Source organism: Phymastichus coffea, unplaced genomic scaffold (assembly GCF_024137745.1).
Source record: "Phymastichus coffea isolate CEN01 unplaced genomic scaffold, Cenicafe_Pcof_1.1 PCOF00154, whole genome shotgun sequence".
Taxonomy (NCBI): Eukaryota; Metazoa; Arthropoda; class Insecta; order Hymenoptera; family Eulophidae; genus Phymastichus; species Phymastichus coffea.
Window position 1 is genome coordinate 83160 of NW_026706965.1, and position 21933 is coordinate 105092.

The window sequence follows — 21933 nt, forward strand, 5'->3', positions numbered from 1 at the left end:
CGAAAATCGCAGCAGCGCCAGTGGCAGCAGCAGTGCGTCGCCGTAGGCAGTCGAGTCGGTTGAGAACCTCGGCTCGCGCCCGGGTAATAAAATGAGGGCCCCTGCCCTCCCCCGGGGGTGGGGCCCCCCTCGATAACCCATATTGTACCCCGTCTCTCTCTCTCTCTCTCTCTCTCTCTCTCTCTCTCGCTCGCTCGCTCTCTTGTTCCCCCCGCGCGCGCGCCCGACGCCCCTGGCCGTATATACTCGAGGCGGCGGCGGCGGCGGCGGTGCCGTGGCCGGGCAGCTTTTGTCCCGTAGCACCTAGGCCAGAGGCAAAGTTGAGCTTGCTCGTTAATGCCGGCCCGCGTGCATGTAAATTCGTGCAATTTGATGGCTATGTGGAGACGAATTTTCCCAATTTTTACGTCAAAATCGCGCGCCGATTGATCGCGATTAACTCGGCTAAACGTTTTTTTTCCCGAAAACCCAGAGGTGGAGCCCGCCGACAATACTTTCCCCGCAGCGTATATACACGATCATATACCACCCCTAGTCTCCCCCCCCCCCTAACAACAGTAGGGTGGTACAGTCGACGCGGCCAACTCCACGAGACTGCGCGCTTGGTACAGTCCTGCGCAGAATTTTGCCACCTTTAAAGCTCACTTTTCCAACTTTTCCAACCTTTTCGTTATTTTTTCCGGCGTTTGTGATGAATTTTTTTGGCAACTCAATGGTCCGACTGTTCCTTGCCGTCGTCCACTGCGAATCCACTCGTTTCCCCGATGATTCCGAGTGCTTTTGGAAAATCTGAAGGGACGTTCCCCTTTAAGCTGCCCGGCTCTTCGAGTTTTGCTTTAATTTTCAAAGATGATGGTAAATAACTGTTTTTTAAGGTTTTGCCGTGATGACTGTCGATGACTTTTCGTACTTTTTCAACTATCCACCGTTTATTTTTTTTTTTTAACATTCTACGCCTATATTTTTAATCGTCCTTTCGCTTTAAAGTGTGTATCCGAGCGATGATTCATCGGCTCTAATTTTCTCTCGGAAAATAGTAGTCGCCTATATATTTGTTATATTCTCGCTATTTTCATTTAAATTGCAATTTTTTTTCCTCTACTCTCTTTCTTTTGGTTTTATTCGTTTTTTTTTTTTTTTTTTTTCGTCGGGAACGCAGTGCACTCTAGAATAAACGAAACTTTCAACAATTCCCTGGAAATCCCATTTCAACGGTATCCCATGGATTTTGACATATCCAATTCCTGAGTTTTCAAAAGCTGACGTTATCGATCGGCGCAGCTCTCGTTGCTAGGATTTTGTTTTATTCAATTTATTTTTTTATCGACGATCTGCGAGAGCAACTGCACTCTTGTAGCTTATAAATAAACTTTAGCGTGAGTTTTTTCCGCAACAACACCTGCGTAAACAGGAAACTTCAATACTCATAGCAATAATAAAGTTTTTTTGCTTTATATGCAATCTGACATTTTTTATAGTCGTATGGAGCAATTATGAACTTATATTTTGTTTTCATACAAACAGGCGCTCATAGTGGTTAGAGCAAGAGCAATATTTTGACTGTATAAAAAGAAATGACATCGGCACGTAAACAGCGAATTACGGGCAATAAGATTTTTTTTATATTTGTCCTAAAATTGTAATAACCCGGTAGCCGCGGTATCTGGAATTTCACTAACGAAATTCCCGTTTCTTTTTCTCGTCGCGTAAAGAATGAATAACGCGTTGATTTTGACGTCGTATTTACTCGTAGCGGAAGCTTTTAAATAAATCAAATGAAAGTTATTACTTCCTTTATTTCACATTTACTTTTAATATTCAATCTGTCGGTCGACTGTAGGCATTTTTTTTGTAAAGAAGATTGGAACAATCGTTCCCGTTCCCACCAGTCGGTCGTCATAATTACCAACTCGGCTTTTGTCTCCGACGCGCAACCCGCGACGATCGAAGCAAATTATTCAGGATCTTTCAATAGAACTACAATAAATATTGGCATTCAGGCACTGTTAGTCATTGAGATTATTGAAAAACCAATTGTGAATAGCAAGTCGTAAAACAGTCTGTCGTGAGTTTTGTTTACGGGGTTTTTATCCCGAAAAGCAATAGGCTTCAAATGATTATTGACAAGTTGATTCGCTAAACATCGTTTGTACGCGCGATGATTAAGATTTGAGTGGCGAAAGGCTGCAGTAGCGCGCCGTCTCCCAGGGAATTCGTCTCCTTTTAATTTCGCGGCCGCGCGCTACCGCCAGAAATATCAATTTCAATGGCGGAGCCGATCTCGCGCTGGCGTGGACGGCGACCTCGTCGAAAATTGGCGTCTCCTTAAAGGCTATCAGAGCGGACAACGGCAATAACTGCATCCGACGAGCGTCGTCGCCAAACAATGCGACGCCCGGTCGCAGCGCCTACGCCTTCTTTTCTATTTTTAATCTGCAAGCGTTCGCGTGCGCCGATTGCAAGCTTCGACGACGCGACCGCCGAAGTACGGGATAACGAAGTGACTCATCGACTTTGACGAAACGAGTGGCGTTTCGCGAGCGCAGCAGTCGTCAAAACAAACTGATTACTTGTCAATCGAAGATCGATATCAGGGATTCGAAGGCTACTCGACCGCCGCGAGCAGAGCGTCCGTTCAAATGATCTCGGCGCGAAAGAGGAATAAAAAGAAGCGACGCGTGTGTGCTGCGCGATGGTGGGAGAAGAAGAAGAAGACGGGCGAGGAGGTGGAGGAGGAGGAGGATGCAAAGCGCCCTCGCTCGTGACTTCGGTGGCGCGCGCGAGCGCGAAACCAGTTATAGACACATCCCGCGTGTTCGTGTTTCTCTCTCTCTCTCTCTCTCTCTCTCTCTCTCTCTCTCTCTCTCTCTCTCTCTATCGGACCTCCTCGTCTGGCGGCCGGCGCTGGTTCTGTGGGAACTGCCAAGCTTCGGAAAGACACGGCCACGCGTAGGACTGTAGCAAGGAGTCTCGGCACCTCACCTCTCTCTCTCTCTCTCTCTCTCTCTCTCTCTCTCAGACTCGGCGTATGTGTATAACGTAGTCTTTACACCTGCGAATGCCTTTCTTTTTTTCTTTTTCTCGCCGTCTCCTTCTTTACCGAGACGTATTATTTTCCGTTGTATCAGATTAGATTAGAGCTTGAACTTTCGGGTCCGTGCTTATTAGTTTTGGAGGATGTTTCATTCAATTTCCCACGGGTTTCGTGCATTTGATCCGCATGTATTTCCTTTCATTTTATCCGCCTACTCTTCTGCTAAAATGCTCTTTTTACCTTTTTACCCACGCGACGTTGTCACCGACGACGGCGACAACGACGAGGACCTTCGCGCAGCTCGGAAGTATATATGGCGACGTCCCGCCGCCGGTAGACAGTCGGTTTTTGGAAGTCTGCCCGCGTGTGAGCTGCAAAATATAATGCGTCGCGATAAATCCTGGGCGCGCGCAAAATTGATTTGTAGACGGCCAAGAAGAGAGTTTCGCTTCGGCGGCTTGATTTAGGGAATGCACGTACGCACCGGGTGCATGTAGTCGCGCGCACAGATGATTTGCCGTTTTCTCGAAATATTTATTTTCTATTCGCAAGAATCGTAATTTGTCGTTCTCGGAGAAGAAAAGCAATTGCGTCAGCCTTGTCTTCGTCGTGCAGGTAATCATACGTATGTCCGCGATTACGGGTATGTCCTTGCCGCCAGCCAACGCGATTCAGCAATTACAGACTTCATTGGTGCTCCAATAAATTATTCATTCGCGCTGCGCTTGCAGGAAGAAAGTTCGCCCCGCTGAAAGAAATGACGAGAGTAAGAATAAGCGAAGTTGTAAGTATCGGCGAGCAAAAGGGGGCGGGGGGAGGCGAAGGGAGGACGTCAAGCTCGGGCGCGCGCAAGGGAGGCGAAGCGCATAATTGAATGAAGAGGCGCGGGGGAGGATTGTTGAAGTGCGCGGCAAGTTCTGCGAGCCCGAGACATCATGCGTTATTCAGCAGCTTTTGCGCTTCCTTCAACGGCGCTTCTTGTCCAGGCACGTATGGACGAGCAAATTCGCGATGTCTAAACGCTCGTCAAAATACCAAAATCTTGGAGTATAACGCGGGCTTGCTAGTGACGTGCAAATCGGACGCGAAATACTTAAATCGCCGTAAAAGCTCGAAGGCGTGCGTATCCCGAGTATCATCGTCCCTTATAGGCAGCGACTAAACGACCCTCGGCGGCGCGCGCGCCGGTGGCCCCTGGCGACGTAAGTGATTTTTATAGGCGCGAATCTTGATTGCCAGGGAAAAAAGACATTGTGGCCTACATAAATTCTCCTTTTTTTAGCTGCACAATCCCCTCCCCCTCCCTCGCGTGAATACTTTCAGTCCAAGATTTGCTTTTATGACTTCGACTCTCGCACGTGTCGAGCCCTGCGTTTATGTGTGAATTTAGCCCAGTGTAGCTTTTATCGCCGATTGACTCGCGTCAAGATAATGAAAATACTGGTACTTGCTGGCGAGACACCTGCAGTGTAAAATTGATCGAGCGAGAAATCGTCATCGTACGAATGTTAATATTAATTTGCTTCTGTTTTTGCAGGAAAGCGATAATCTTTGGTGGGATTCGTTTGTTACTGAGTTTTTCGAGGATGATGCGACGATGACGCTTCAATTCTGTTTAGAGGATGGACCCAAAAGATACAGTAAGCAATTAAGAACAATTTTATGTATATACATTCATTCACTTACATGGGATAAGGGGCTTCGTTCAAATTGCCGGAAAACTTTGCCAATATCTTAACTTTTATCAATTAGAAGCTCTTCATTGGTTGACTTGCTTTTTATTTGCATGCTGATTCGTTTCTCCGGTAACTGCAAGTGGAATAAATGGACTATTTGCGATATTGAATCTTTGAAAATTTTTCAGCGATAGGTAGGACGTTGATACCAAGGTATTTCCGTTCGATATTCGAGGGTGGCGTAACGGAGCTTTATTACAACATAAAGCACCCGAAGGAGTCGTATCACAGCACCATGATAACGCTAGATTGTGATAACTGCGTGATGGTCACGCATCATGGGAAACCGACATTCACAAAGGTAGTCCCAATATCATTCACACTGTTCGGCTCTTCTTTGCTATACCACTTTAAAGTTTCATGTTAAAATTTGTAAAAAGTAAACAGCGGAAATAAGTAACCTCAGATTGAGATATGCAAATGGTTGAACGTGAGTTTAAGTCTAATTGGAATGTCGTTTTGGTTGTGATACGCGCAGGTGTGCACGGAAGGCAAGCTAATATTGGAGTACACTAACGACGACCTCATGAGGATAAGGTCGTGGCAGATGATCGTGAGGCAGCACCGGGAGCTCGTACCCAGGGCGATAGTCTCGATGTCGCAGGATCCTTCGGCGATCGAGCAACTCAGCAAAAACATCACGAGGCAGGGTATCACCAATTCTACACTGAACTACCTTAGGGTAAGCGAAAAAACTAAGCGATTCGTCGATTTCTTTCTCGTAAAACGTCATTCCGTGAACAGTTTTAATGAGATGCAATTTCTTACAGTTATGCGTTATCTTGGAGCCGATGCAAGAACTGATGTCGAGGCACAAGGCGTACGCACTTTCGCCGCGCGACTGCCTGAAGACGACGTTGTTCCAGAAATGGCAGAGGATGGTTGCCCCGCCGGGTAAGAGAGGTAGACGGACAGTTGCTTTACATGAGAACCACCAGAAAACATCGAAATAACGAAAAAAATACACGCTTCTCACACCTTTTGGTTCCTCGCAAGGCGGACGCTTCAACTATTCAATTAATGATAATAACACGGCTCTCTCTCTCTCTTTCTCTCCTCTTTGCATTATATTTTTGTCGTTGACAGAGACATAAGCAAAATGGAGAGAAGGAGCGAGAGAGAGAGAGAGAGAGAAGAAAAAACGAAGTCTGTGCATGCAAATGCAACGATAAGCATTCTTTTCTCGCGCCTACGACTCCCAACTTCACGCTTGGCTGGGCACGCGTCTCCGCGAGACGATGAACGTCCGGGTCTGCCTGCTCTTATCCACCTGAAGATCGACCGCCTTTCCCTGTGCGTCTCTCGGCGCATGCCTCCGCGCAATTTTTTACTCCTGGCTGCTTTTTCTGTTTCAAGTTCAGTTTTTGACTTGCTTTTTATGACACATTTTTTTTAATGTCCAAGTAGTCTTTGACTTACGGACATTTTATTTGACTTGTATAATCAATCAAACTTGAGCGTTGTATCATTTTGTAATTAACAACTCTCATAATTTGAATCTAACTTAATTAGAATTCAATGCATTTTCGACTACATATATAAAGTCATCATTGCAGTTCTAAAGAGGTTTCAAAGTACCGTGAATACAAATTGATTCTGCATTATTCCCAATTGCACTTGAACGCACTTCAGTTCGGTAAATACAAAACACGCCAGGGGCATGTATATGCATTTACGTGAGGGCAGAGGGGCGACGGCTGCGTATATACATTTTTTTGCTTGGCTCTTTCCCACTCGAGCTGGTACCTACGAGCGTATATCCTTTACAAGGTCGGCGGGGCCTTGATGGAACCAAGGGTGCGCGACATTGCGCAACGTGTGTGTGAGACAGCGCGTACGGGCTTCCACGATTGGCCATGATCTCCTATCGGAAAAATTGCACACTTTTGCCCGTTTATTTGCTTCGTATTTTTCAATCAGATGATAATTTTTGAAATCATATTCTCATTATATATAGATGATAAAATGGCGGTTTGTTGAGCCATTTCATTCGTTGAAACAGAAATATCTTTTCATTGATTTATTTATACATTGACGGTTTTTCGGTCGTTGATTTCATGTAACAAAAATACGAAGCAAATAATTATTTTTATTTCTATGTCTGATGATTTATCAAAGCCGCCTGTATTGGTGCTTCTCATTGTCAATGAACAATGCAAGCTTTTTTTACATACGCTAATTGAAAATATATGCTTTTTAATTCAATCTATTAATAAACATAGTATTCTTGTTTAATATTCAATTCTTTTTTAACAAACACTTTTTCAAATAATACTTTTCATTAGCACCATTTATACAATAATCGTAATTATGTCTTAGTTGTTGTATCCAATTTCTGTAATATGTGTGCATAAGAGGCCTTTGATAGAGAGAAAGGTCCGGCTAGAAAAAACTTAAGAACTTGTTATTAATTGAACTAACGTAATGAAATTTTACGAAACTTTGGCTTAAATGAAAGCATACTTTCCTTTCCTTGTATATTTGAAAATAAAAATAATTGTGTCGTCCAGCCTCTGTTCTTAAAATGAATAAATGAATCTGAGTTCAATTAATGAGAAATATAGAATTCTAATCAGTTGAAGATACATTTTCATCTAAATTGGAATTTTAATAAGGCCAACATTGGAATAATTGTAATAATTGTGAGACATTTTACTTTGCAGAATCTCAAAGGCCAGCAAACAAGAGAAGAAAGCGAAAAGGTAGTGCGTCAGGCCCAGGAAACAATGCACCACCGGCACCGAGTAAAAAGAGATCGCCAGGGCCAAATTTTTCCCTCACAACTCAGGTAACTAAAAGCAATTACTCCTGTAGAACTATGAAAATTAAAGAAAGACGTTAATTGATAACGTATAATTTCTATGACGTGTGTGACATTAATTGACAATACATCTTTTTCAGGACGTGATGGTAGTAGGTGAGCCATCTCTGATGGGTGGCGAGTTTGGCGACGAAGACGAGAGACTGATCACGAGGCTGGAAAACACGCAATACGACGCGGCAAACAGTTTGGATCCGCATAGTCACGACGCGACGGGCGGACCTCCTGCACATCCACATCAGTTTCACTCGGAACCACAGCCCGGTAACTCCTGGCCCCCAGACAGGGGTCCAGGCCCACCGCAGGGCGGACCAGGCAACCAGGTAAATTAAATTAATTGAAATCTGATCAAATGCAAAAAATGCGTTTGCTAATAAAAAACGTGTTCGGTTGAGTAGGGAGTGCCGGGAACGCCAGGCGGCGCGGGCGCAGGAGTGCAGGGTACTCCGGACGCAAGTCAGCAGCAGCAAGACAAGAAGAGCCCCGCAGTGAGCCAGTGAGGCCAGGAGTCCCCGCGCCCCCCCACCAGGGGGCGACGGGGGCGCAGGCCCAAGAACGTGGCTCCCTAGCGGGGCGAGAATTCTCAGCTCCCCTCATCCTACTTAACCTCAGCCTCGTCGCTCTCGGCCGCCACCTCATCTCTGCCCTCGACCGCCGCCCGTTTTTCTCAGATCGGCACTCTGCCTCTGCCTGGCTCGCACCATCTGCAGCCGTCACCTAGTGGACCGCCTCAGCTGCCAGGCGCCGCCACCGCCATCGGCGGAGCTCCGGGAACTGGCCCAGTGCCTTCCGTGGCACAAGAGCAAACAGCAACAGGCATGTCGGGCGCCCAGTCGCAGGTGGCCGCCGGCATAAGCCAACTGCTGCTGCAGCAGGGTCAGCAAGCGGCAGCTGTCGCAGCCGCGGGCTCCGCTGGCGGACAGCCTCACAACCCCATCCAAAGCTTACTCCAGCAGGTCTACTATCTGCAGCAAATCGAGTATTTACTCACGCAGCACGGTCACATCTAGACTGACCGTATTCCGTCGCAGCAGCCAGTAACCGGCCGTCAATGGGGAGAGGACCATCCGACATTTCATTTTCCAGTTCAATGCTTGGAATTACCAATTTCGGAACAAAAAGTGCCAATTGCTTCACGAAATAACCTCTCGTTCGTTTGTTGTTCAAACGATAGCTTCTAGAGAAATCTTCCTCTTTTTGTCCTTGGTTGTCCGCAACCTTCTCCCTTGACGTCGACCACGATGGTAGAGCCATGCCAGAACTGCTGATGGCATTTGTATATCTACGCCAATGCAGCGAGAGAAAAAGAGAGTGTGTGTGAATAAAGGGGCGGTCACGTTAGATTCAATACAGTGCGCAACATGAAAAAAGTGAGCGCTCGGCGTGTGATATATTATATATACATATACACTTATGTGTGTGTGAAGTAAGGTGCAGGGGAATATACATAGATTATACATACAAGAAATAAATGTCGAAAACGCGAAGAGCAAGGAAGTAGTAAAGTAAGAAACGGAACGTGTGCGTGAGCCTCTTTAACATGTGAAAAAATGAAAAAAAGATATGATCGATATTAATTGAAAGAACATTCAAAGGTTCTTAATGCGAGTAAGAAGTAATAGAAAAGAAAAAATATTGCCACACGCGGCAGGGACGATTTTATTCGAATGCTCTGGCGCGGAGCTGTGAAAGAATCTCTATCCGTCAACAGTATTGATATAATTAATAGAGTAAATGAAATATAATATTATAAGGAGAATCTAGAATAAGAATGTACTGTGCAAGCGTTTGTAAGCAAACTGAGAAACAGTTGAACAGAGCGATAGCACGAATGAAGGAGAGAATGAATTTATCAAAACCTGGAAATACAATCGATCAAAAGAACTTTAAAGTAGAAGAAAAAGGCGATGAAAAAAGGAGATTTCATTATCAAATGTGATTTTCAAATGCACAAATTATTTCAACGAGCAAAGTTTTTCTTTTAGTCGAAATTTTTACAACTTTTTCCACGCATCATTTTCTCATAAAAATTCGAGTGCTTATTTCAACTTTTTCACGCACAACAGCCCATCGGAGTATATTTGTGTATGGTATGTTGTAGAATGCAGAAAAATATTGTCATCATTTTCTACAATATCAAATTGAAAACAATTTTTTCACATTGCTCAAGAGTAGCTAAAGGAAACACGATTTCAATGATTCATTTTTTTTATACATGGCAAGTATTAGAGTGCAGAGTTCGTAATAGTACATTACGATACAAGTGCGGGAAAATAGAATCTTGTCTCGTGTGGCGTTTACGCCCGAGCGAAGCGAGGGTGGAAAGGTACACGAGACGAGAAACTCTTTCCCGAACATGTGCCGTACCGTATTTTTTGATACGACGTGTGGAAAGTGCGATTTTCAAAGCACGTTTTTTGCCGAGCGTGCGAGAAAAACGCACTTTCCGCACGGAGTGTTGAAAAATATTTTGTGTTAAAATTTTTTTTATATATTGACTTTTTATTGAACGATTAAGATGATTCTTCCACATCGACGAAAAAAATCTTATGGTTAATTTTTGCAGCCCTTTATACACTTATTGTGGATAGCTCAAAATATTACAGTGATTGTTACTGCAAAAATGCACCATGAATCTTTGATATGAAAGAATAATGTTGGTTTTGTAACTTTTCACCGTTCAATGAAAACTTGATTTCAAATTCGAAAAAAAATTGATTTAGATAATTTTTGAACAATGCACAAAAATTTAATGAATTTTCTTTTGCCAGTAAGTTTATTTAATTTCGTGTACATAGTTCCTCATTTTTTTAAGTTATATATTGTTTTATGTTCCTTATTTTATTTGTTCCTATGTCATTTACTGATAGTTCATGATTTATTGCTGACATCTTCGCTGATAATATGCAGATGTATAAAGACAGGGCATTAATGATATAATTTTTAAGTAAAAATCAAGTTTTTGGATTAATTTCATTGTTAAGTACAAAAATTTTTAGTAGCACAATTTTTATAAGCTTAAACTAATACTTACATTAACAAATTTTTTTATTACCATAAAAACGTTATGTTGTAATAATTTTTTAAATATACAATTGCATCAGGTATTTTATAATAATAGTTTTGAAAATTTTGAAGCATTTATAGATTGATAGACTAGAAAATAAATTGTTTTGTGGAAAGTAATCCAGTGAACTTTCCTTGCTACTCTTGTCTACTTCCATTGCTGTTTGTGTTTGTAGCTGTTTGAATTCAAAGAAAAATGAATAAAGTGCAATTTTCGAATTCGTAAAATTAGCCTGAAAAACTTTGTGTATTGGATTAAAATTATTTTCACGGGAAATCGAAAGGTTAAAAAAATCAAATGAAATAAAATAGATTTAACGAGTGCAAATATAGTAAATAGTAAATAACAGTAAAAACTCTCCTCTCATCGCACATCTGTGGCTTGCAGTTGTGAAAACGTTTCATTCTTAATCCAACGCGTGTAAAAACAGTTATACATACGAGCCAATTTAGTTTATAGAGCACACTTGACGACAATTTTAAGCGACAATTTTTAAAGACAGTCATCGAGAGATAAAGTCACAGTTCTATACAAACAAGACAGCCACACATACACATCAACAAGAGTTAATAAAGTAAGCTACGCGTGAACAAGCCAGTACAGTCCCATAGCGCAAAAATGTTTGTGCAAAGTATATAGAAAAAAAGAAAGTGTACATGAGTTAGATTGAATGTGTTGGTGAGCATGTGAAAGAGAGATTAGGAGGACAGTGTAGAAGAGTTCCGTGGGTTTTCAGGATAAATGATCTATTGAAAAATGTTGTATATTATTACGAATTATAATGACACTATTATAATTAATTATTATACTCTAAATAATGTGAATTGAATTTAAACGACAGAAAAATTCATGAATGATAAGTAATAGGAAATTTTTAATTGTTAGCAAAGCACATTGAGTCGCAAAGGTATCTCGACCTGCTAGAGCGTAAAAAACACGACAAATGAAAATAAGTCTTTTCAACACCAATGCTAATGACGAAAGTTAAACTGTGGAAGATGGACATCGAGCGCCTAAATTATTATTTTTTTTATGTTAGGTAGTAAGAGAAGTGCATTATCAACAATCATTCGACATAGGATGTATTAAATCGTGTACTTTCATCAACTGTAAATAAATCAATATAAATTATTCTTTTGTCGTATATTCTTTTTACTGTTCATTTTATCTTCTCTTTTTCCACACGTTAATAATCGGATGTGTTGACAATGCATTTTCAAAACCAAGTGCTAAATGGATTTGTAATAATGCAAGACATTTTTAATACAATCAACTTTTTAGAAATGTAGTTTCTGATATTTCCACATAGGCATGTCTCATAAGATGTATTGAATAATTGAATATACGACCAACTTTTGAATGATTTAAAGAAAATGTTACTGTATTTTATTACTTTATTTTTCCCGATAGAAGTTTTTATGTAAAAAAGAAATAATTGTTTATCGAAAGGCAATTAGTTTATAAATTCTGTAAAAATTTTATGTTAATATTTAAAAAGTTTTATATATAGCTGTCAATAACATTGGTATGTATGTACCTAGGATCGATTTTTATCATTGAAAAATACGGATTTTCTACTTTGGTAAGGGATAAAGAATATTTGTAAGTCTCTTGTTATAGCTCAGGGAATAGCTGGATATAAAAAGATGTTTTTTAAATTTATTATCGATGTTCAAATCTGAATTCTAGAAGAAACCTCTGAACACGATATAGCAGCAGGTTGTAAATAAAGCGAAAACCAAAACGAGTCTAGATTTTATTAGAGATTAATTAATGACTTGAAAAGTCAATCGTATGTCAGTAAAGACTTGCAGTTTTGGTTTTGTTTTAAAGCACTTAAATAATGAACTTTTGAAAAGGTGGCTTTTGAGAATGCGAAAATGAGCGGCTGGATTTCGGAATAAAAAACGAGAAGCTCCATGTCTGTAGTCCAAGTTACTTTGTCAGTGTGTCGGTCAGATGAAGATATTAAGGTGGCCGAAAAGAACGAGCGACGAATGTGCACCGGCATAGTGTATAAAAAATACTAGTGAAATAGGGGCGATTATTGCGTGCAAGGATATAAACATTTACCCTTTAAGTGGAGATGAGTTAGCTCGGTATATTATATTAATATACATTCAAAGTTGACTCGTTCCATGACCAATAAAATAATAAGGAAAACAAATTGTCATCTAAATACATTTTTACGCACTCCCTAAAACAAATTTTTATCCTTGTCATTTGTATCATAGCAACATGTGTTTAAAAGTCCACCATTATATGTATGTAATCAAAATTGTAACTGAAAAAAACGTTAATAAAAAAACGATATTCCAAATTTCAACATTTCAGTCCTTTTTACCAGTAAAATCCTCATCTCATCAACATTTGTCGTCGAGAAAAACATAATGAATATTTACAAAAATTCACAATTACACGTAATATTCGCTTTGATTTTTTCAATAACTATATGATTTTAATAGTAATGTAATATTATCATATTGCTAGATACCTTATTCCTTTTATGTTTCAATTTTTATGCATTTAAATAGATATCTCAACATTTAATACATCCGAAAAGAAAGTTATGCAATTGCAACGCATGATATCGTTATAATTTGACAAAACGTAAAAGCAACGTAGCTACATAGCGAAATACTTACCAATGCAGATTCCATTGTATCAGCCAAAATTTAAACGTAGCGGAAATCACGTGAATATTGGCCCTTACCACGCACATCAATTGATCATCACTACAAATTATTGTATCAACGCAGAAAATTGAAAGCTAGTCCAAATTATTCATCGCTAAAATTTCTTTCAAGATATACTAAAAGAATTAATGCTCTAAAGTCGTTCCACTTCTTTTATTTTATGATCTAAAAAAATAGCCTGTAGTTTCGTTCGACTCTTGTAGTTTGATAGAACATTCCCGAGAATTCCGAGGATTCTCAAGCCTCGCCTGCCGGCCTCTGGATCATTCCAACATGCCTCGTTTTCTATTGGTCATTTCTCTAAATCTTTTACGTCGATTAGTCGGTATAAGCTGACGTGAATTGTCATACGCATGCGCCCTATACGAAGCGGAGACATCGCGGCGAATGTGGCCGAAGGGTTGCATCATTGCACGTGAAGCCGTCGTTCGCTACTTTTCGTATCGTCGGGATTTGTTTCCGATTTCGCTCTCCTCGTTGGAGTTGCTCGTGAGTTGACACATTGGAGTGATACTTCGAAATGCTTGTCGCTGCTAGGCTCTTCGGCCGTGGTGCCACAACCTGCGACATTATCAGGAAACAGCAATTTAGCACCATCCTTAAAAACGTGAGTATTCATTTTTACCCTACGTCCGATTTCCAGTTTGAGGGTAATCGACAATTCTCACACGCTTCAATTCCATGGCAGCTTCATTTTATCATTTATCTTTGGGATGACGCGTTCTAAAGAATCATTATCTCATTCATATAACCCCCTTATCTACAACGCTTCTCGAAGTTTTTTGCTCCTTTTTTAAAGTCGTCTCGTGCACGTTTTTTATTTTGAGGTTAAATCCCTTCTAAGAAATTGTATCGTCGTGTTTTATTAAAAATAAAATTGCATATTCAAAGTTGTGTTAAGTAAAATTCAGGAAGAAGCTACAAACAATTGCATTCCGACAGTCGTGCCGGCACGTGTCTACGAATTCCGAACGTTTTCCTCGAGCGAACACTCCTCAAAACAAGATACCAAGGGGCTCTTGAACTTTATCGGTAGATAAATCGTGGAATAGGGATCTTATTTATTTCGAGAACCACCGAGAAGTTTAGCAGTCAGTATTATTTAACTATTTATCCTTTTTTATGAATCATAATTTCTGGAGAATTAGTGTACGTAATAAATCAAAATCGATGCATGCGATTTTCGATATTCAATGATAGTTTCAGAAATTTTTTGCAATCAGTCTGCACTCTGAAATTTTTTTATGAAAAAAATATCATGTACTATATGGTTTTTATTCAATTTTCAATACATATTATTATAAACACATTATTAAAAACTATTGAACTGAATTATTCATCTAAAACATTTTATTTGATTAATTAATCATATTTTTAGGCTGCTGCCCCAACAGTTGCTTTTCCACAGCGAAATGACTTCCAACAATATCGTTTTAAGTAAGTTTAAACTGTATCTTTCTTATGTTTTTAAAGTAGCTTACTCACATATATTGTGTAATTAACCTTTGCACAGTGTCTTTATATAACATAATGATATTATAAACTTTAATAATTTCCTTGTGAAATTTTTCTCAATAACTTAACCGCTTTGTCAATCAACTTAACTTTATTATATTATAGATCTGAAAAAGTCAAAGGTGCAGTCATTGGTATCGATCTTGGCACCACATTCTCATGTGTTGCTGTTATGGAAGGAAAACAAGCCAAGGTCATAGAAAATGCAGAAGGTTCTAGAACTACACCCTCATATGTTGCTTTTACTAAAGGTGAGTTTTAAAATTTTATATTTCTTAAATTAATAAATAATTTATTTTATAACCTTTTATTATTTTATGTTATTTTTTTAGATGGTGAACGATTAGTAGGTATGCCAGCGAAACGACAGGCAGTCACAAACTCTGCTAACACCTTTTATGCCACAAAACGTCTTATTGGTAGAAAGTTTGAAGATTCTGAAGTAAAGAAGGACATGTAAGTATAATGTTGTTTTTGTTATTACTTTTACTCAGATGGCATTGTATATCGAGGTTATCTTTTCTAGGAAAATGGTATCATATAAAATTGTTCGTTCTTCGAATGGTGATGCCTGGGTTCAAGGAAGTGATGGAAAAATGTACTCTCCTAGTCAAATTGGAGCCTTTGTTTTAATGAAAATGAAAGAAACTGCTGAAAATTATTTAAGTACTCCAGTTAAGAATGCAGTTGTTACTGTTCCCGCTTATTTCAATGACTCGCAAAGACAAGCCACAAAAGATGCTGGTCAGATTGCTGGTTTGAACGTTCTCCGAGTAATTAATGAACCTACAGCAGCTGCCCTTGCTTATGGCATGGACAAAACTGATGATAAAATGTAATATATCAGTAAAAATCATTTTATAATATAACTTCATTAAAATTTATAGTTTAATAAATAACGTATTTTTAATTTTAGCATTGCTGTGTATGATTTAGGAGGCGGTACTTTTGATATTTCGATTTTAGAAATCCAAAAAGGAGTCTTTGAAGTCAAGTCAACTAATGGAGATACATTCTTGGGAGGTGAAGACTTCGACAATGCTTTGGTCAATTTCTTGGTTTCCGAGTTCAAGAAAGAGGTACGTGATTATTATAATGACAAAAATGCAGTAGTTTAATCTAATTGAATATAATGTAAAATATCAAATTGAATCATTCATGCTTTTTATTTGTAGCAAGGAATAGATATAACCAAAGATGCAATGGCGATGCAGCGTTTGAAGGAAGCGTCGGAAAAAGCCAAAATCGAACTTTCGAGTTCTCAGCAGACCGACATCAATTTGCCTTACCTAACCATGGATGCCAGTGGACCCAAACACTTGAATCTTAAACTTTCACGAAGCAAGTTCGAGTCCCTTGTCGCTGATTTGATCAAGCGTACAATCGCACCGTGTCAAAAAGCACTCAGTGATGCCGAGGTATCGAAGTCAGATATTGGCGATGTTCTTCTTGTCGGTGGTATGACCAGAGTACCCAAGGTACAACAAACTGTACAAGAAATCTTTGGTCGTCAACCATCAAGGGCTGTTAATCCCGATGAAGCTGTCGCTGTTGGTGCTGCTGTCCAAGGTGGTGTGTTGGCTGGAGATGTTACTGATGTGCTTCTGCTGGATGTTACTCCACTTTCACTTGGTACATATTAATTTATTAAAAATTTAATGAATCAACCATTTATATCTGTGATGTATGACTAATCTTCTCTCTGAGAACTAAAAGCTGACATTTATTGTTCTGAGTTATATATTAACAAATAGATTTTTTCGAAGAATATATCACGTTTATTTATGCTTCACAATGTAATGTTTATTTAAATTACAGGTATTGAGACCTTAGGTGGAGTTTTCACAAGACTGATCACTCGTAACACAACCATTCCAACGAAGAAAAGTCAAGTATTCTCAACAGCAGCTGATGGTCAAACTCAAGTAGAAATTAAAGTACATCAAGGAGAACGTGAAATGGCTACTGACAATAAACTATTAGGACAATTCACTCTTGTTGGTATTCCTCCTGCACCAAGAGGAGTTCCGCAAATTGAAGTTACTTTTGACATTGACGCCAACGGTATTGTCCATGTATCGGCCAGGGACAAGGGTACTGGAAAAGAACAACAAAGTAAGTGACCCAGAAATTTTATTTTCATATTAGATATTAAAACAAATGAAAATGATGCTCATATTTTTCGTCTCTCAAAGTTACGTACATGGTATATAACACGTGTGGACAAAAGCAACTGATTATATATCAACTGAAAATAAATATGTAAAATTATTCCATTTTTGCAATAACATTAATGTAATATTATGCAAATTTCAGTTGTCATTCAATCGAGTGGTGGTTTGAGCAAGGATGAAATCGAAAACATGGTCAAGAATGCTGAACAGTACGCTAAGGAAGATAAAGTTAAGAAGGAAAGAGTTGAAGCTGTTAACCAAGCAGAAGGTATTGTTCACGACACCGAAGCAAAGATGGAAGAATTCAAAGCTCAACTACCACAGGATGAGGTAACTAAAATGATAATTTGAATATTTTATTTCTTAGGAATGAGAAACCTAAATCAAAACATTTTTATAACTTAGTGTGACAAGCTGAGGGAACAAGTTGCTAAGATGAGGGAAACTTTAACAAAGAAAGATGAAATGGATCCTGAAGAAATCAAGAAACAAACGAACGAACTTCAACAAGCGAGTCTCAAGCTCTTCGAGATGGCCTACAAGAAGGTATGGTTACATTTACTATTTTAGAACGATGTTTTTACTTTTCTGAATAATTATTTTTGAAATTATAATTTTATAGACAATAATACATAATAATAACTTTCTTATAGATGGCCGCTGAACGTGAAGGAAACCAACAGCAAACTCAAGAACAGCAAACTGAAAGTGAAGAGAAGAAGAAAGAAGAAAAGAATTAAATGTAATTATAGTTTCTTTTATAGTTTGTTGTTTATATTAAAAATTGTTATAATTTGTTAAATATAAAATGATACATTTTTATTATTTATTAATCTAACTTTTTCATTTTTTGTTCAAGTTTTGGACACCAAACTAGAATGGAGAACTGGCACAAAATTTATTTGTCCGCCATCGTACTATTTAGATATAAATTCAACCTTTATTTTCGTTGATATTTTTAACACTTTGAACAACGCGGTAAGTTTATTAGAATAATACGAAAAAGCATTTATAATCACGTATTAAAATATCACCGCAAGTGTCATTGATTGTGATGATGTAACAATAATTGCACGTAGTTGCGAAATTTTCGGTGGCCGGTAATACAGTCATGATTGTAAAACTTTACGATTCATTACATACATCTTAATTTGATAAACAGAGGTTCTGCGTATTTAGCTAGAATGCTTTATTTTGGTTATATAAAATACTGCATATTTTTCATATTTTTAATTGAGTTTGAAAAAAAAAAATAGGTATCGCAGCTAACCATGCGGCTGAAATACATTTCGAATGCAAGGCGGATATAATTCTCTTAAATTAAGAGAGTTTACAAACAAAACCAATCCAACAAGGCATCTGACTTCATGTATATGAAATAACTCTAATCATAGTTAGATCATCACTTTCATCAATCGCTACTTTAGTATACTACAAGATATCGTAGGAAAAATTGACGTGTAAATTGTGTACATATGTGATCGCGTGCATAGTGAAAAGTAAAGCAGGTTTTTTTAAAAACTTGTATTAAAATAAGAATAATACTTTTTACGAATCACTGTACCGTTTAACTGACGGATTACGATGTTCTATTGAATTGGAACAAAATAATTTACCAGTGGTTCAAGTTATTACCGCTGTAACTCTGAAGTAAAATTGTTATTTCACATTTCATTTTAACTAATAGCGGTTGTATGTTTGCAAACCGTATGGATGCGAATAAAAGCGAAAATTGTAGTACGAATTGATAGTTAATTTACAACAGTTAAAATTATTAGATTAAAAAAGTTACGCAAATTGTATCTAGAATATATCTAATGTATCTGTATACTTCAATTTTTTATTTGAAAAACTATAATTACTTTATATATGTTTCTGTAGTGTTTGTTCAATAAAATGTGCAAAATAATAGGTGCGTTGTTTAATTATTTCACTTAGCTTTTTAATTTTTATTATTTTAAATTAATTGTATCTTAATCTACATAAATAAACTAATTTTTTATTCACTGTCATGAATTATAATTTATTTTTTAAAAACGTTCTCTTGCTCTGCGGTGGTCAAAGAGGGTTCCTCGCAAAGAAAAAAGCGTTTCATCAGTTCAACTCGTTCGTATTTTTAAAGTTACAGGTAGATTAAAGCAAAAAAATTTAGGAATACTTCTTAAAACATCAAATTTTTAATAGTCTTTTCCACAAATCGATAAGTATTTTTGATTGTTTATCAAAAGTCATAAATTTTCTAAAATTAAATTCTTTAAAATCCTACATTATTTTTCAACATGCCAAGAATGCGTGTACCAAATTTGAAGTCTTAATATGGATTTTAAAAAATTATAGAAGCAATTTACTGGAACAGCATTACGTCAAGGAATTGATGTTTAAACATATTTTTGTTAATAACTTTTGTAAAAGCACCGTCACCTATTTTTTTTAATGCATCAGTCGCTTCAGAACTAAATTAACTTTATCTCATCAGTTTTACGATGTTCTAAAGAAGCGTTCTATATTAATTTAAGTTAGAATATGAGAAAACACCGTCCTATATATACTTATCCATAAGAAGTCATTTTTTAATTTTAATTTAGATAAATATTTAGATTAAATAAACAATATAGAACCCTTCTTTAGAAAATCTCAAAATTTTAAATCGATAAAGTTTTTTCAGTTCTGAAGTGATTGGCGCATTAAAATAAAAATAGGTAATGGTGCATTTACAAAAATTATTAATAAAATGTGTTTAAACATCAATTCCTCGGCACAAGGCCGTTCCACTAAGTCGCTTCTATAATTTTTTCTAATCAATATTAAGACGTTAAATTTGGTACACGCATTTTTGGAACGTTGAAAAAGAATCTAGAAGTTGAAAGAATTTAATTTTCAAAAATTTTAAACAGACTTTTGACGATTTAAATTACTCGTTTCAAATCGTTTGAAATTATAATTTTTTTATAAACAATCAGAAGTACTTATCGGTTTGTGCAAAGGACTATTAGAAACTTGACGCTTAAAGAAATATTTCTAAATTTATTCGCTTTAATCCATCTGTAATTTTGAAAATGCGAGCGAGTCGAATTGATCGAATGCTTTTTTTCATTGCGCGGAGAGCTGTCTTTGACAACCGCTAAGCAAAAGAATGTCCTTAATTTTTAGCATAGTTTTTCAAATGCTCTTTCTATTCTTAATTTTTTATTTTTTTATTTTCATTATCTTTCTTTACGCTTAAAGAAGAATAACGTTAGATTTTTTACCCTTTGTTTCCATGTAGCTGTCCAGTAATTATATTCTGAGATAACTACATGAAAGTCGTTTCTGTATTAATAAAACAGTCGTTTCCACTATAGAGTTCAATATATTAGCTGGACATTTGGCTAGACAATCGATTTCTTTGTAGTTACAATCTATTTCAATAAAATCCGTCAAAATACATAATATATTATTTTCTCATCACAAAAAATAGCCTGTAAATCAAACCATGTAGAGCTTTCGTAATATCTTCAAATAATAGCAAAGATCAAATTCTTCGACTGAAAAATAAATTCGTTGATAGGAGTCGAATATTAAAGCTCTACAATGCTTGATTTCTAAGCTATTTTCTTTCGTCTTATCTAATTTTCCAATTACATTTTAATAGAATCTTTTGAGTAAAAAGTGACAAAGTTATTAAACTAATGGGCAAATATTTGATTCGATTTAGAATAAAAGAAAAATGATCAACAGTTAACAACGAGAACAGTTATAACGAAAATTGTAGATACATTTATTAACATTTTTACATAAGAATTTGGTAAATCGATTTATAGTTGAAGATAATCTAAGTCATAGCTGTATTGTTATTTAAAAAAAAATTCATTGGACATCATTCGAAACTAAATTCAACGAGGCTGCTGAATGTTAATTTTTTTATGCACATAAAAACTACATTCATTTTTTAAATTCATGAGAAAGCCAACAGGTGTACTGTATTATACACGTTCTGGAAAGAGATTCTCGTTTCGTGTGATTCTACTCTCGCTTTGCGCAAACGCCAATCGAGAGAAGAATCTACTTTCCCCGATTTGTACCGCGATATAACAAAAAAATGCAAGTTATTGCTAAGAGCCTAAATTTACATGAAAAGTATTGAATGATGAAAAATTCTCATGATTTCGAAGTGTTAATACAATATATTTGGCAGTGACTCGACATATTTATTTATAAAAGTAGTTTGTAATATTTGCTAGTGTCAATAAATTAATTTTTTTACGTATTCTTTATACGTAAAGTGGTGTCTGTGCGCCCAGCTAGTAGGGGGCATAGAACTGCATAAATAGCCTAGACAAACCAGCAAATCATGTGTACACGAGGCACTTTACGTTTAGCAAAAAACATAGATGCTTAGAAAAGAGTAGTTTTTGGTTGAGTTTAGTTAGGCTCTGACGATCTTTCGTATGAAATGGTTGCCATCACCATAATGCACAGCGCCGATACCGCCTCCACTGATCAGTTCAACTCCATCACCTCCGTTAACTCCAATTAATATTTGCGGAAAACGTAACAGAACTATCATCATATACGATTCAAAAGCAAGTAAACGTAATAAATTGAAATAATAAAGGAAGTAAACGTTCTGTAAGCTATTTTTTTATTCTATGAAAAATTTTTTCAAAAATAAAAGCACTAGAAACTTTCAGATATTATATAATAGTGTCAAAAATTTTAAATCTCGAAAATGAAATACTGGATCATGAATTGATATATCTGCCAAAAAAATAAAAAATGAAATTAAGTTATTATAAAGTTCAAGCATTACTTGACCAATAATTCAAATCGTTAAACTATACTTTTAGGTGGCTCAAAGGTTTATATAAATTTGTATGAATTGAAAAATGCCTTTTACTAAACAAGCATCGA

At 37.4% G+C, this 21933-nt stretch overlaps 2 protein-coding genes across 5 annotated transcripts in view; both read left to right on the forward strand.

Annotated features, from left to right (window-relative positions):
* LOC131672583 (LIM domain-binding protein 2-like) overlaps positions 1–11493 on the forward strand; it is a 51157-nt gene extending 39664 nt beyond the window's left edge. For 2 of the 3 annotated variants that reach the window (XM_058949915.1, XM_058949918.1), the window contains exons 3-9: positions 4572–4674; positions 4899–5071; positions 5249–5452; positions 5541–5673; positions 7434–7558; positions 7672–7914; positions 7990–11493. In XM_058949915.1, the coding sequence (XP_058805898.1) occupies positions 4572–4674; positions 4899–5071; positions 5249–5452; positions 5541–5673; positions 7434–7558; positions 7672–7914; positions 7990–8091 (1083 nt within the window). In that variant the 3' untranslated portion in view covers positions 8092–11493. The remainder of the gene's footprint in view (positions 1–4571; positions 4675–4898; positions 5072–5248; positions 5453–5540; positions 5674–7433; positions 7559–7671; positions 7915–7989) is intronic. The other variant, XM_058949916.1, reaches the window with a different exon arrangement.
* Positions 11494–13741: 2248 nt separating this feature from the next.
* Positions 13742–18952, forward strand: LOC131672595 (heat shock 70 kDa protein cognate 5). Of its 2 annotated transcripts, XR_009302633.1 has the most exons (13): positions 13742–13961; positions 14733–14791; positions 14975–15120; positions 15202–15325; positions 15396–15704; positions 15786–15948; positions 16045–16501; positions 16688–16984; positions 17186–17373; positions 17449–17589; positions 17697–17785; positions 17903–18021; positions 18300–18952. XR_009302633.1 is itself a non-coding variant. In XM_058949934.1 (12 exons), exons 1-11 carry the CDS (start codon positions 13875–13877, stop codon positions 17781–17783), a joined length of 2058 nt encoding a protein of 685 aa, XP_058805917.1. In that variant the 5' UTR covers positions 13742–13874; the 3' UTR covers positions 17784–17785; positions 17903–18952. The 2 variants fall into 2 exon arrangements, 1 of the variants encoding a protein (XP_058805917.1); XM_058949934.1 differs by having other exon boundaries at positions 17903–18952.
* Positions 18953–21933: the final 2981 nt, after the last annotated feature.